This window comes from Lathyrus oleraceus, chromosome 1, assembly GCF_024323335.1.
Source record: "Lathyrus oleraceus cultivar Zhongwan6 chromosome 1, CAAS_Psat_ZW6_1.0, whole genome shotgun sequence".
In the NCBI taxonomy this organism is placed as follows: Eukaryota; Viridiplantae; Streptophyta; class Magnoliopsida; order Fabales; family Fabaceae; genus Lathyrus; species Lathyrus oleraceus.
Genome location: NC_066579.1, coordinates 142,630,470 through 142,645,126, shown reverse-complemented (window position 1 = coordinate 142,645,126; position 14,657 = coordinate 142,630,470). Strand labels below are relative to the sequence as shown.

Genomic DNA, 14,657 nt, shown 5'->3' with positions numbered 1-14,657 from the left:
AATAGTTTCCCAATTATAATGAGTAAACTTGCATTATTTGTGGTTAGTTCTCAAACATAAGGAACAATACAAATACTATTGAATATATATATAGTAAAATAATTCTAGGAGAGAGAATCTGATGGAACTAGTAAATCATTCTAGGAGAAATCATGGAAAAATAGATAAAAAGAGGAAGCAAAATAATTTTACAAGTTAAATTAATGAATGATCTTTAATTTTTTACTCTAAGCTCTCAAAATTGGTATTCTTAGTAATAAATTTCAAAACCCTAACAATTAAACGAGAATGACTACTTATAGAATTTTTTTGGATATGGTGCAAACATGTCGCACTGCCATAGATGTGATGCCAAAATCTATTATAGAAGATTATGAGTCTTGTTTGAAGAATTTGATTCAATCTCTTGAGATTGAAAAGAAAAAAGCAGAGGAGGAAGCAAAGAAAAAGGTTGAGGATGAGGCAGAGAAAGAAAAGGTTAAGACTAATGAAAAATCAGAAGAAAAAGTGAAGGAGAATGGTTTCACTCGTTAGTTTAGATTTGATTGAATTCAATAATAAAAATAATAATTTTTAAACATTTTAATAAAAGCATAGTTATGTAATATATGCTTGAGAAATTTTTATTTAAATAACCTATTTTTTAAAATAAATATCTAAACTAACCAACTTTTTCATCTATTTTCTAAAATAACTCACTTTCAAATATATTTTTTTAACATAAAGGAGACGCCAATCGAATTGGTACCTGTGTACAACACATAAAAGGAGGTGTCAATCCAAATGACATCAGTGTACAAATATATGGGAGAGAGAGTACATTTTCTCTCCTACGTGTCTATACATTGTCATCGATTGGATTTGTGCCTCCTCTTATGTGTTGTATACAGACGCAATTGGATTAGTGTTGTTGAGAATGTATCAAGTGTGAGTAGTGTGGGTAATAGTCTCACATTCGTTGAAAATATGGAGACTTGAACATTTATAAGTGAGAGAATCCACCCACCTATTACCTTAAGATTTTGGATGAATATATGGTGTGTCTCTCACAAACATGTTTCTCTAAAAAGAAGAAGTCTCACAATATTCAATGCCCCATAGTAAAAAACTCACCCAACAAATGGTATCAGGAGCCTTTGATTCGAGAAATGAATCGGCTTATTTGTATCGAAAATAAACGGCGCCACAAGGGTTGTGAATAAGAAACGTTTCGTTGAAGAGTGTCAACAACGTCAGAGTGGTGAATAAGAAACGTTCGGTGCGGTACAATAGTTTGTGGAAGTAAAAAGAGCTTCCACTTGAGGGGGAACACTGTGGACTCACACTTGAGACGGAGTGTTGAGAATGTATCAAGTGTAAGTAGTGTGAGTAATAGTCTCAAATTTGTATAAGTACTGTGAGCATTTATAAGTAAGAGAATCCACCAATCTATTACCTTAAGGTTTTTGATGAATATATAGTGTGTCTCTGACAAAGATATTGCTCTAAAAAAAAGTCTTACGATGTTCAATACTCTTTAGTGAAAAACTTTCTCAACGTTAGTCTCCTTTGTTTTGATGTTTAAAAATTGGTTATTTTAGGAAATAGGCGAAAAAATAAGTTATTTTGGATATTTATTTGAAAAAAATAGGTTATTTGAATTAAAATTTCAATCATTGAATGTTAGAATATGATTGTATTAGTTGCTTTATAAAATCATCAAAAACGTTGTCTTAGATTATTGAAGAAGTTAGAAATAAAATATCCTTTTAAGACCGTATGAAATGAACTTTAATTTATGTATGTGTACTATTTTTTTCTCTAAAGATGGAATGAAAAACAGCCTGGATCCTACAAAAATTCTCTTGTTTTAAGCAAAACATACTAGGTGATTGGGATTTCAAAGTCAATTCACTTTAATATATATCCATAGTTTCATTACCACTAGCAAAGTATATAAAGTTTAGGCGTGCATGTAAACGTCATTTTATTGATAGTTATGATGATTTAAATCAACTTTTGTATGTGATGTATATAAGTTGAAAGAGACCTTTTAAATTAACAATATAATAATTTATTCTTTTTGTCCACGTCAAATAGTTTATAATGTTAATATTTTATAATAGAGAAAAGGAGAAAACTTTGCTCCAATAGCTTTTGGTCATGGAGATACAGTTTCTTAGAAATGTTATTTTGATTTTATTTTGAGTGTTCGACATTCACAATATTAAAAAAAAATTGATATAATTGTGCATTGAGATGTGTTTTTTTAGTGTGAATAAAGAATTGTATGTAATAAAGCACGTTAGGATTAACATCCTGCCAAAGACCGAGAGCGTGCTAATCGTTTAAAATGGATTTAGCGTGTGAAGTGGTGTGGTCGTTCGAATGAGAGTTGTTAGCAGCCCAAGTGAATGTAAGTCTCTAACTCATGAGATGTCCATGGATATAACGGTCAAATGGTATTAAAGAGGGAAACAACCGAAGTAGGAGCCCTTTATACCCACATTTTCCATGATGGGGTTTATGGGATCCAATCTTATTTGAGGAGTTCTCATTCTCTCACTATTATACTTTTAGCGAGTATAATTGGTGCCCACCATGGGCCCGAGTAAAACTATCATAGGTCAGACTCATATTCACGTCAGAAATAGGCTCAACCACCATCCTTGAGATGGTAGAAACATGAGGTATCACCTCAGCCGACAACAACCCATAAAATGACCACTGGATCATAGTTGAAATGCAAGTTGCTAAGGAAGAGTTGTGTTGTCACATGTAACACCCCCCAAACTACTACTACTCAAATACAGCATACAATTGCATAATCAGAGTAAATTAAAGCATGCATACACGAGGGCATCACATTTACTTCTGCCAGAAACAACACATGCCATGGTCACATACAAGTAACACTGATTATAAATCAAAATCAAATAACCAACATGCAAACTCACACAACGGAATAACATCTCTCTTCGTAAATGGTAAATAATGATGATCCCCATAAATCATCTACCACAAAATATCGTTTGGGCTCTAAGGCCACTCAACATCAAACCCAACATATCCAAATAACAAAATAAAAGAGAGCACAACAATATCTCTCAACATCAAAACAAATGCAAATAATTCCATAAACCCAAGTGTTACATGACCAGAGCACTATAGACTACCTAGTTAAAACACAACAAGAACTAGCCTCTGAATCTAATCCTTGTGTGAAGCACCTCTATCTCTGGTACATGAGCGATGTCGCGATAGAACATCATTCCAACAGAAGGGTGAGAATTCAAATCATTATAGAAAAACATAATAATATGAAATGTGTAACAAACATACATATATTATTAGAATTCGTCACGCTTCATACAAACATGCATCATATCATCTTATTAAAGAATCACATGTTTACCATCATACGACATGGCTCAACAATCCATAAATATTCATTTATAAATACTAAGCGATGTACAAAAGTCATATTTCACAACATATCGATTTCATGTACATATTATCATCCATCATCATTTACAAATCATCATCAAATATATATACAACTCTCACATGATTCAATAATGTATACAAGTCACCATTTCATCACATATATCACAAATATGCACACATATCACATCAACAACACATCAACAATTCATATCAAATGAATCACCTAAAATTTGCGTATATGCATATCTACCAACATCATATCCACACAATCATATCATATAATCACACAAACAACAATTCACACCGACATGTGCGACTCAATGTGTGACTCAATGCGATATGCGTGTGGATCCCATCCATTATCATTTCCGGCTTGCCGAGCGTCTCTCAAATAGACTAGATAACCACCTCTAAAGCTCGATTTGGCCTTAAGCTTTTAAACCCCATTCGGCGTTAGGTTTGGGACAAGCAAATACTCTACTCGAGATTACCCAACATTGCCTCTTTCACGGACTCATGCTAGTGTAAGTGTGCAACAACAACAAGACTCATGCAATTAAGACGATCGCAACCCCTTAATCATACATAAGCATACCACATCCAACATTTGCACAACATACACCTAACATGACTTCAATCCCAAACAATACATCAAATAACATTCATCATCTCATCACAACACATTAACATAAAGCAAACAAGTCAATTCATATTATTCATCAAATTCACCAATTCACATTAGCACATCCATAATTTCAAGTATCATGTTTCTTCATAAAATTCATCTAAAACCATCCAATACATGCCAAACAATAGAAAACATGTCATTCACATTCACCACACATACAACATACATCCATATTATGATTCTTTTGATAAAATATTAATCTACTGCTATCAAAATTAATATCACGTTATAGATAATATTCTTAGCTTCGTAATGGTCCAAACGGCACCTCAAACGGAGTTACGGTTCAAAAGTTATTGAATTTACAAGTTTTTCAAAATACTGTCAAAAACCAGAAAAATTGTTGTTGCGAAAATGCTACTGCCCAGTACGTTTTTTCATCATAAAACCACATTAATCCATCATTTTTCATGAAATAAATAGTTATATATCATATAGCAACTATTAGGATCATAAAAACAAGATTCTAAGCTCCACTAATTTTCACCAAAATCCCAAATCAACCATTTTCAAGTGAAACTCAAACATGCGATTATACACCAAATCATGTTCTATACACATACTCATTCATGGAATTCAATATAGAAACATCATAGCATAACAGAAACATCAATTTCATGGATTAAAACATAAACGCATGTTAGAGTTTCTCAAAAATCAAAATCCTCAAATCCTAAGTTCATGATATCTAACCCACATACATTACATACATTATGTTTACCCATGACCACTTGAAAACCCACCCTTACCTTAGTATAGATGAAATCTCTAAGTCCTTCTTCTTCTAGTTTCCTCTTCTCCTCTTTCTCTTCTCTTTTCTTCTCTCTTCTTATCTTGTTTTACAAAACTAACTCTAATTTCTAAAACCCTTACTATCTTTTTAACTCATAATGGGCTTAACCCACTTATCCACTCATTCTAATTAATTAGGCTCATTACTAGACAATTGTTATTTCTACTCATAAAATTCAATTATCCAAATAACACATATATTCAAATAATTCAAATAATCACCAGAACACATATTTAATTAATTATCACACCAAATAATGATTAATTAAAATAAAAACCTAATAAATATATATGGAAATTAAATCGGGGTGTTACAACTCTCCCCCACTTGAAATATTTTCGTCCTCGAAAATTACCTCAAGCAAACAACTCAGGATATGATTCCCTCATCTGACTCTCAAGCTCCCACGTCACATTTCCACCAGTCGGTCCTCCCCAAACGACTTTCACCAAAACGATCTTTTTACCACGGAGTTGTTTCACCTCTCTATCTTCTATCCTCATAGGTAATGTCTCCGGGGTCAAATTATCTCTAACCTCAACATCATCTAATTGGACAACATGCGAAGGATCCGCAATGTATCTCCTCAATTGAGACACGTGAAACATGTCATGGAGATTAGCAAGTGACGGCGACAACGTAATCCGATAAGCCACATCACCTACTTTCTCGGAAATCTGATACAGACCAATAAAATGCGGCGTCAACTTACGCGAGTTCAATGCTCTACCAACACCCGTTACCGGAGTAACACTTAAAAACACATAATCATCTACCTCAAACTCAAGCATATTCCTTCGCTTGTCATGTTAACTCTTCTGACGACTCTGAGAAACCTTCATCTTCTCTCTGATCATTTTAATCTTATCAGTAGTCTGTTGAACTATCTCAGGTCCAACCACAACCCTCTCTCCAGATTCGTACCAACACAAAGGCGTCCTACACCTTCTACCATACAAAGCTTCAAACTCAGCCATACCAATACTCGAATGAAAACTATTGTTGTAGGTAAACTCAATCAAAGGCAAATAACTATCCCAAGCACCTCCCTGTTCCAAAACACAAGCTTTCAAAAGATCCTAAAGCGACTAAATCGTCCTCTCAGTCTGACCATCTGTCTGCGGATGATAAGCAGAACTCAAACATAACTTTGTACCTAAAGCACGTTACAAACCTTCCCAAAATCTCGAAGTAAACCTCGTATCCCTATCTGACACAATGCTAGACGGAATACCATGTAAACTGACAATTTTCTCAATACACAGCTTTGCAAGCCTCTCCATCGGATAATCCATTCTAATCAGAATAAAGTGAGCAGATTTCGTCGACCTGTCCACAATAACCCAAATAGCTTCACAATTACTCGGAGTCCTAGGTAAACCAGAAAAAAAATCCATAGAAATATTATCCCATTTCCATTCAGGAATAGATAATGGTTGTAACAAACCAGACAACTTTTGATGCTCAATCTTTGATTTCTAACAAATCAAACACGAATACACAAATTCCACAATCTCTTTCTTCATATCAGGCCACCAAAACAATTTCCTCAAATCTTGATACATCTCCATAGCACCAGGATGAATACTCAAACCACTATGATGTCCTTCATCAAGAATCCTATTTCTCAAATCCGAAACATCGGGAACACAAACTTTATCATGACATCTCATGATACCATTCTCATCAATCTGAAAATCACCACCTTTACCTTGATTGATCAATGTCAATCAATCTACCAAAACCAAATCAGATTTCTGACCTTCTTGAATCTCATCCAAAATTCCACTAGTAAGCTTCAACATACCAAGTTTCACTCCAAAAGAAGTCTCTTCACAAACCAAACTCATATCTCGAAATTGTTCAAGCAAATCCAATTCTCGCACCATCAACATCGACATATGCAAAGATTTCCTACTCAAAGTGTTGGCTACAACATTCATTTTGCCAAAATGGTAATTCAAACCAAAATCATAATCCTTTAAGAATTCCAACCATCTCCTTTTCCTCATATTCAACTCTTTCTAATCGAACAAATACTTCAAACTCTTGTGATCACTAAATACATTGAATCTCGACCCAAACAAATAATGTCTCCAAATCATCAAAACAAACACAACAACAGCTAATTCCAAATCATGAGTCGGATAATTCCTCTCATGCACTTTGAGTTGCCTTGAAGCATAAGCTACAACTTGTTGATTCTGTATTAACACACCTCCTAAACCCATCAAAGAAGCATCACAATACACAACAAATGGTTCTGATGGATTCAGTAAAATCAAAACAGGAGCAGTAGTCAATCTCCTCTTCAGCTCTTGAAAACTAGCTTCACACTATGCAGTCCAAATGAAATATTGACCTTTCCTAGTCAACTGTGTTAACAGCAAAGATAACATAGAAAATCCTTCACTAAACTTTCGATAATAACTTGCCAAACCAAGAAAACTACGAATCTCAGACACAAATTTCGGCGCTTCCCATTGTGATATAGCCTTAATCTTAGAAGGATCAACTGAAATACCACCACTAGAGATTACATAGCCAAGGAAACTCACTTCCTTCAACCAAAACTCGCACTTCGAAAGTTTAGCAAACAACTGCTTCTCTTTCAATACAGATAAAATAATCCTTAAATGCTTAACATGATCCTCTTCACTCTTCAAATAGATCAAAATATCATGGATAAATAAAATAACAAACTTATCGAGATATTTATGAAAAATTTGGTTCAGACAACATGTTGGACATGATGACTAACACATCGTTATCACCATCAGGATTTCTCAAACCTGATTTATGGGAATATTTATCTTGAAGAACTTTCATAGTTCCAATCATAATTCCTTCAGCATCTTGATCAAACTTGTCTGGTACAAACTCTAGTGCATTCTCATCAGATCCAGAGCATCTTTTGTATCCCTCGATGGTCTCGTACTCCCATATAAAGTCATATATAGGGTGAAGCTTTATGGAGTAATATACATCAGCCCATTTGATGTCAAAGCCTGGCCTTACTGGCGCACATGACGAAATATTCGCCAACTATCAGTCAATATTCTTCATATCAACATGGTTTACCTCTGCACGAAAGAAACTTTGATCTGTTTCTATATGTTCCACAATCCAATCGGGCTTTTAGATCGTGATTCTTTGGTGCATGGAAGAAGGAACACATCCTACCCCATGTATTCATTCTCGACCAAGTAACAAATTGTAATCTGCCTTAGTTGGAATTACAACAAACAAAGTAGGTCGAGTGGTGGTTCCTAAACCACGTCTACTTGAATGAATCCCAAGAGTTAGATGGTTTTTCCCTCGTAGTTCCGAAAGACCATATTGTTGGATTTTAAATTTGTATCATACTTTCCAATCTTCCTAAGTAAGGAATGTGGAATCACATTAATGTAGGCTTCACAGTCTATCAGAACCTTGTTTATCCCGACACCTTCTACCTTAGCCCTTATATATAACGACTTCAAATGTTATTGCATGGTGTCGCACCTCGAAAAATGGGGATACGACTTTAAGCGAAGCGCGATCGCACGCTCGCAATGATGGACTGAACAGAGTCGCCACCGGACTTTATTTATTCCTAAAAAGGAAAGGGGAAATATCGATAAAACTCAAGACAAAACGATAATGATTATTGGTCGTCGCAAGCAAATCAAGGTTCGGGAGTCGATTACGCAAGGGGAAGGTATTAGCACCCGTCACGTCCGTTGTATTCAACGGGAACGTTTTAGTTAGTTTCGTTTTGAATGTTAGCTTATGTTAGTCTTCTCAAGTTATTATGAGGGAGAGAATAAATAGAATCAAAAGAAAAGAGAATATGTTTTTGGATTTTTGACGAAGGACTAAACCTAAGCTTTTTATTAGTGGGCCTGACAAGATTTACAAATCCTGCTCCTACGTATCTCAAAAGAGAAATCAAGGCTTACGTAGTTCTGGGTAGAAAAATGTTTGTTTGTTGGTCGATTTTAGCGAAAGCTATATTGTATTAATCGATGAAAAACATTATTTTACCCAAAACAGATGAGGAGCGGACGTATACCACACATCGAATGGATTTACAAATCATCATTCGGAAAAACGTCACTTATCTCGACTCAACAATCGTGGCCGAAACATTGTTTTGCATCACTTTAAGACAATATGTCTTTCGTTTATGAAAAAGGTTTTTTGATTAATTGCATGGCGGCGAGAAAAGAGTTTGATTGGTTGGATGTATTTTGAGTAATGGCGAGAACTTGGATGAGTGAGATATCCATCTCGAATCCTAGTCTCAGGAGTGCACGGTATACACCATGTTCCATTTCCATCTTTATTGGCAAAAGTGTTTAATAAAGATTAAGTATTTTTATGTTTGATTGAGAAAGGGTTTGAAGAAACCGCATTGGCAATTTTAGACGATGGCGAGAGCTAAGATAGGCAAGGGATCCACCTTGAATCTTAATCTCAGGAGTGCACGGTATACACCATGTTCCATTTCCATCTTTATTTTTTGAGTTTGAAAGACGAATATTTAAGGACGAGACATAAGCCTCGGGATCAATCACTCGGGGTTCCACCGGAATGCTAGATTCCAATGGTCCTTTTTCATCCGAATTAATTAAGAAAATTATTTAATGGACAGCGAACACTTGATAAGAATCAATTGTTCAAAGGGTTACGCCAGAATGCTTGATCCCAACGGCCCAAGTTTTGTCCATCAACGGTTAATCCAAAACGTGAGGCTCAGGACTGATCATTCGAGGGTTCCCATCGGAATGCAAGATTCGAATGGTCCTCTTCTTTCGTATTTTCAAAAAAGGAATTTAATCGAGTTGTAAAGATAGTTTAAAAATAAAATTATAGTGATAAAATTAATTTTACTATTTTATATATATATCGAATTAATTTTATATATATAATCGAGTTCCCACCATAATGCTAGATTCTAATAGGAGGAAATGAAATTAAATGTCGAAACTATAGAAAGTTAGTGAAATTTAAATCGAGAATTTAGCGAATTTGAATGTGATTATTTACATGTGTAAGGGTATGACCATAGATATCAATAACCTAATTAAATTAATTACCACGTGGAAATCAAATAACCGTACCAAATCCCATATAAAAAAAAGTCAATAATTAAGAAAATTAAAAAAAACTAAACATTTAAAAATCTAAACAACTAATTAATGATTAAATTAAATTAATAAAAATATAAAAGTAAAATAAATAGTAAGAAATGATAAAAAAATTTAAATGAAATAGTAAGCATAAAAAAAATAGAGATATGCCACTCCCTAGTATCGAACCCATCCCACTATAGAAAATGAAATTATTCTCTCTCCACAAGGCCACTTATGGTCATTTGTTATCTTAATAATAACTTGAATATATGAACAGGGATAGCTGAAGATAGTTTAGAATAAAAACTAATTAAAATGAGATGGGCTACTGTTAATGGACAACTAATTAAAACGATGGAGGAATCCAAAACGTAACCCTAGCCGCCTGGCTGTTGGGTTTAACCAAAAGAGATTAATGGATTGAGAACACAAAAAAGTATTAACAGACACTAATTAATAAAAAGGTGCAAGGGAAGACTAAACAATATTAAGTTTTAAATGCTTGTTTTTAAAAATAAAAAAAAGAAACGGAAAGAGAGAGAAAACGTAGTAAATCCAGAAACTCACTCATTCATCGTCCTCACGCAAAACGGCTCTCACTCCCTCAATCTCACCCGCCCTCATTCAATCTCTCTCACTCTCGACATCATTCATTCTCTCCATCTCTACTCTCACTCTAAATGCGAAAACTATGGCCTCAAAAGAAAATCAAATAATAACGATTACCTTCAGCGATGGTTCGGTGGTGATGCTCGAATCTTCCTCCCTTCACCTCAAGGTCTTTAGGGTTTTCAGCCGTCGCTGCTCTCTCCTCTTTTTCTCTAGATTTTTTTGCTCTCTGAAAACTTTAGGGTTTTTTGTGGCCGATTGAAAAAATTAGGGTTTTCGTCCTCCTGTTCGCCTCTCTTTATACTCAACAACTTAGAGTTCTGAGCTGTCTTATGGAGATCAAACCGACATCTTCTGGAAGTGCTTTAAGGCGCTCAGATTTTGGTCTGCCTTATTTGACGTTAATTCGGAAACAGTAATATGACCCTAAGCTTTCTTCTTATAATTTTTCCTAATCTTTTTTGGGGTATTTGCTGAGTTTTAACGCCTTACCAACTTACTTGTTTTTACTGCAGTGAAAACCGATGAGAGTAAAAACTCCAACTGTCACAGGGGTTCTGGATCGTGATTTTGGGTTGAATTTCTTCAGTGGAAGAATCATGATTTCCTGATTATGACTTCTATCAGTCATCAAAAATTCACAGGTATGAATGTATCTCCTGTTCTGTCATTAATCCTACTACTTCTACATGAAACCTCTATGATGGAATTGGCCTTTTTTATTAATTTTAAAGGAAAACTGTTTGGTCTTGAATTTCAGTTTGTTAAGATGAGATCTTCTATGGTTATATGTTTGTGTGGATGAACAGGATATAGTGATGCTGTCAACATTGCCTTTGAAGTATCCATGTCGGATTTTGCATAGTTGGTTAGTTTATAAGTTCTGTTAGTCATGGGGATGCTGGTTAACAGTTATTGTAATTGCAGGTTAGAGGGGTTTAATGGATACTGAGTTCTTATTGAATTTCTCAGTTTCACGCGCAGGTTATACATACATTCTACGTAGGTGCGGTTTGATTTGCTACAGGCGGGAGGTCACGGTTTCAACGACACTAGTTTGTATCGACGATTGTAGCCACTGCAGCAGGATGCTCTACCTGCTACAATTGCTGCTGTTAGGCTACTGCTAGTGTATTAATGCATTTGGGCTGTTATATTTAAATGCAAATGGAGTGTTTATGAGCTTGCTCCTATGATCATGTTAACACACAAAATGGTGGTGTTTTCCTTGTTATGTAGATGACATGTTATGCTATCAGGACTGAGTTATGTCATGTGATGCTAAGTGGAATTTATGCCATGTATCTTAGGAATGTCATGTAATGGATCTTTTACATTGCAGAAAGCAAGTTGCAACAGTTTTGAACCGTTGGTTTTGTGGCAAGGTATTGGTCAAGGAGTATTGTCGGTTCCCTTTTTTTGTTATGTGATTGAAGTTGGAAAAAGTTAAGCTCTATTGAGTGGAGGTAGTGAAAGTCGGTTTTTTAACCATTTGTTTCTATTGTATTCTGTTAATGAACTGTGGTCATTCGGTTATTCGATTAAGGTTTTGAAAATTGGTTGAAGGTTTTGAGTGTTTCCTTTTGTGCAGGTTATGTTGGACCGATTGCTTACCTTTGTGGTGTATTTGTTGTTATTCATGGCTTGATTTTGAAATTGGCTCATGTATGGCAATTCAAGTGTACGGTTTTGTTATTGGTTCATGATGCAAGAAATACTTGGAAATGCAAGGCTATGAATGGACATTGGTTTCGCTTGTGGATTGGAATGCTTGGAATGCTTGGAATGCAATCTTGTAACTTCATATACTTTTGTAATATTTATGTTGACACATATGTGGTTGTGGTTTATAATTGGATGTAATTAGAATAGAAACATGAATTTATTATGGTTTATGGAATTGAAATGCTCATAATTATGCTCATAATTGTTGGATATATTTGTTTATGAAATTGAAAATGAATGTACGTATGGTTGAAAATTGGAAATTTGATGGTTACAGGTTAATAAAAATGGAAAAGTGAATGTATGACTTATGTTGTAATTTGAACTAATGGTTTAATACAATAATGTATGGTTTGAAGAGAAATTGAGTGGTCGATTACACATATTGAAATTGAATTGGTTTATGTATGGTATAGGATAAAAATGGTTTAGAAGGTGAAAGAAGAATAGGGTCTAAAATGAAAACGAACAAAATAAAGAAATGGATTTTATAATGAACATGATTAAAAGTGAACATGAACATGAGTTAGGACTTGGAAAGTGTCAATGGTCATATAGTTGACTTTGGTCAATTGGTTGACCAAAAGTCCACAGTTGACAAAAAGTCAACTTTTGGTTAACATGACAAAATTGTAGTTTTTTCTTCATGTATTGATACATTTGAATGCAATAATGGACTAAGGTTCCATGGATCTTAGATGCAAATGAAATCATGAACTAGTAAATCCACAATAAGAAATAGTTGATGTATTATGAAAGTATGAATATGAATGCACCACAAGCCATGAATCAAATGACTATGCCTATAAATGAAAGCATGAATAAACTTGGATGAAACAAAGCATTAGATCCAAGTATTAGGAAACACATATCAACCCTCAATGACCAACTAGTCCAAATATTCATGAATTAGGATTTCCAAGATCACCCTAAAGTAAGCAAAAAGTCCCATAAATAAACTCACACCAAAGTGTCCCACAAAACTAGGGTTTTAAGATCAAGTGAAATATTATTATCAAGGAGCACACCCCACCAACATAAGTTAAGGTTTAGGCTTGACACACATGAATACAGGGTCAAGAACTTAACCACAAACTTTTGAATCTATGAGGATACTTGCAACATTTGATATGAATGGATGGTACATATGAAATTGGCATGAATGTATGCAAATGAACTTTAGGCCAAGTGCCAAATGAAAAATGAAAAATTTTCAGGACCAAAATCGGGGTATGACAGTTGCCCCTATTTAAACATCCTCCACCAGAGGAAAATGAGACAACATTTTTTTATCGGATCATAGTGGGGGATGGTTAAATACCATGGAGACCCAGATTTTGATCCTGAAAAATGTAAATGCTATGATATGATATGCATGGATGCAGGATTCTTTATTTTTGAATTTGTCTGTTAGGGACACGGTGAACTTTTAGCAGGAGATGTTATAACAGACAAACCAATTTGTGGGGAACTCTGATGGCCTACGGGGAAATAGACAAACAATGCACAGCCAACTTGCTGGGGATGACAATCCTGCTAGAGAGTCAGACACACACTGGGGAGTAATCGAAGTGAAAGTTGACAAACGACACTTAGAACACCAGATACCTTGACAGTAAGTTCACACATGTCTTACTACAACTTGAATATTTTGAGACAATTTCCACAACAAGTTCATACATGACTTGACAACGTCGGAACGAAAGGTTCACCAACAGGTTCATACATGACCTGACAGCACTGGAATAATCAAGGAAAAAGATTCTTCAAAACAGGTCCAGACATGACCTAGTAATATTGGGATAAAGGCTCAACAACAACGGGTTCATACATGACCTGACAATGTTGGGGAATACCAAGAACGGTTCTGACAGCAGGTTCAGACATGACCTAACAATGCTGGGGGATATCAAAAAGGTTCCATAAACAGATTCAAACATGACTTGACAATACTGGAAAACGTACAAAGAAAGTTCCATCAACATGACAGGTTCATACATGACCTGATGATTCTGGAGAAAATCAAAGAATTTAATAATAGGTTCAGACGTGACCTGACAAACTAGAAAACACAAAGAAAACTTCAGCCATAGGTTCATACATGACCTGAAAATACTGACGAACATACATATCAAGTTTCATTAATAGGTTCATACATGACCTAACACTTTAGAATACTTCTGACAATTCTGGAGATTTCTCACAAGAAATTCATCCAATCAAAGATTTTGGAGATTCTTAATAGGGAAATTATGCGAAACAAAGATAAGCAGGAGTTTTCTTATAAGTAGATCGTCCG

At 34.9% G+C, this 14,657-nt stretch overlaps 1 protein-coding gene across 1 annotated transcript; it reads right to left on the bottom strand.

Annotated features, from left to right (window-relative positions):
* Positions 1–5,263: 5,263 nt before the first annotated feature.
* Positions 5,264–5,698, bottom strand: LOC127096099 (uncharacterized). The gene has a single exon (XM_051034719.1). It carries the CDS (start codon positions 5,696–5,698, stop codon positions 5,264–5,266), a length of 435 nt encoding a protein of 144 aa, XP_050890676.1.
* Positions 5,699–14,657: the final 8,959 nt, after the last annotated feature.

Bases quoted from the DNA above. Each gene is read 5' to 3' on its own strand.
- LOC127096099 (XM_051034719.1), bottom strand. From the start codon at position 5,698: ATGCTTGAGTTTGAGGTAGATGATTATGTGTTTTTAAGTGTTACTCCG.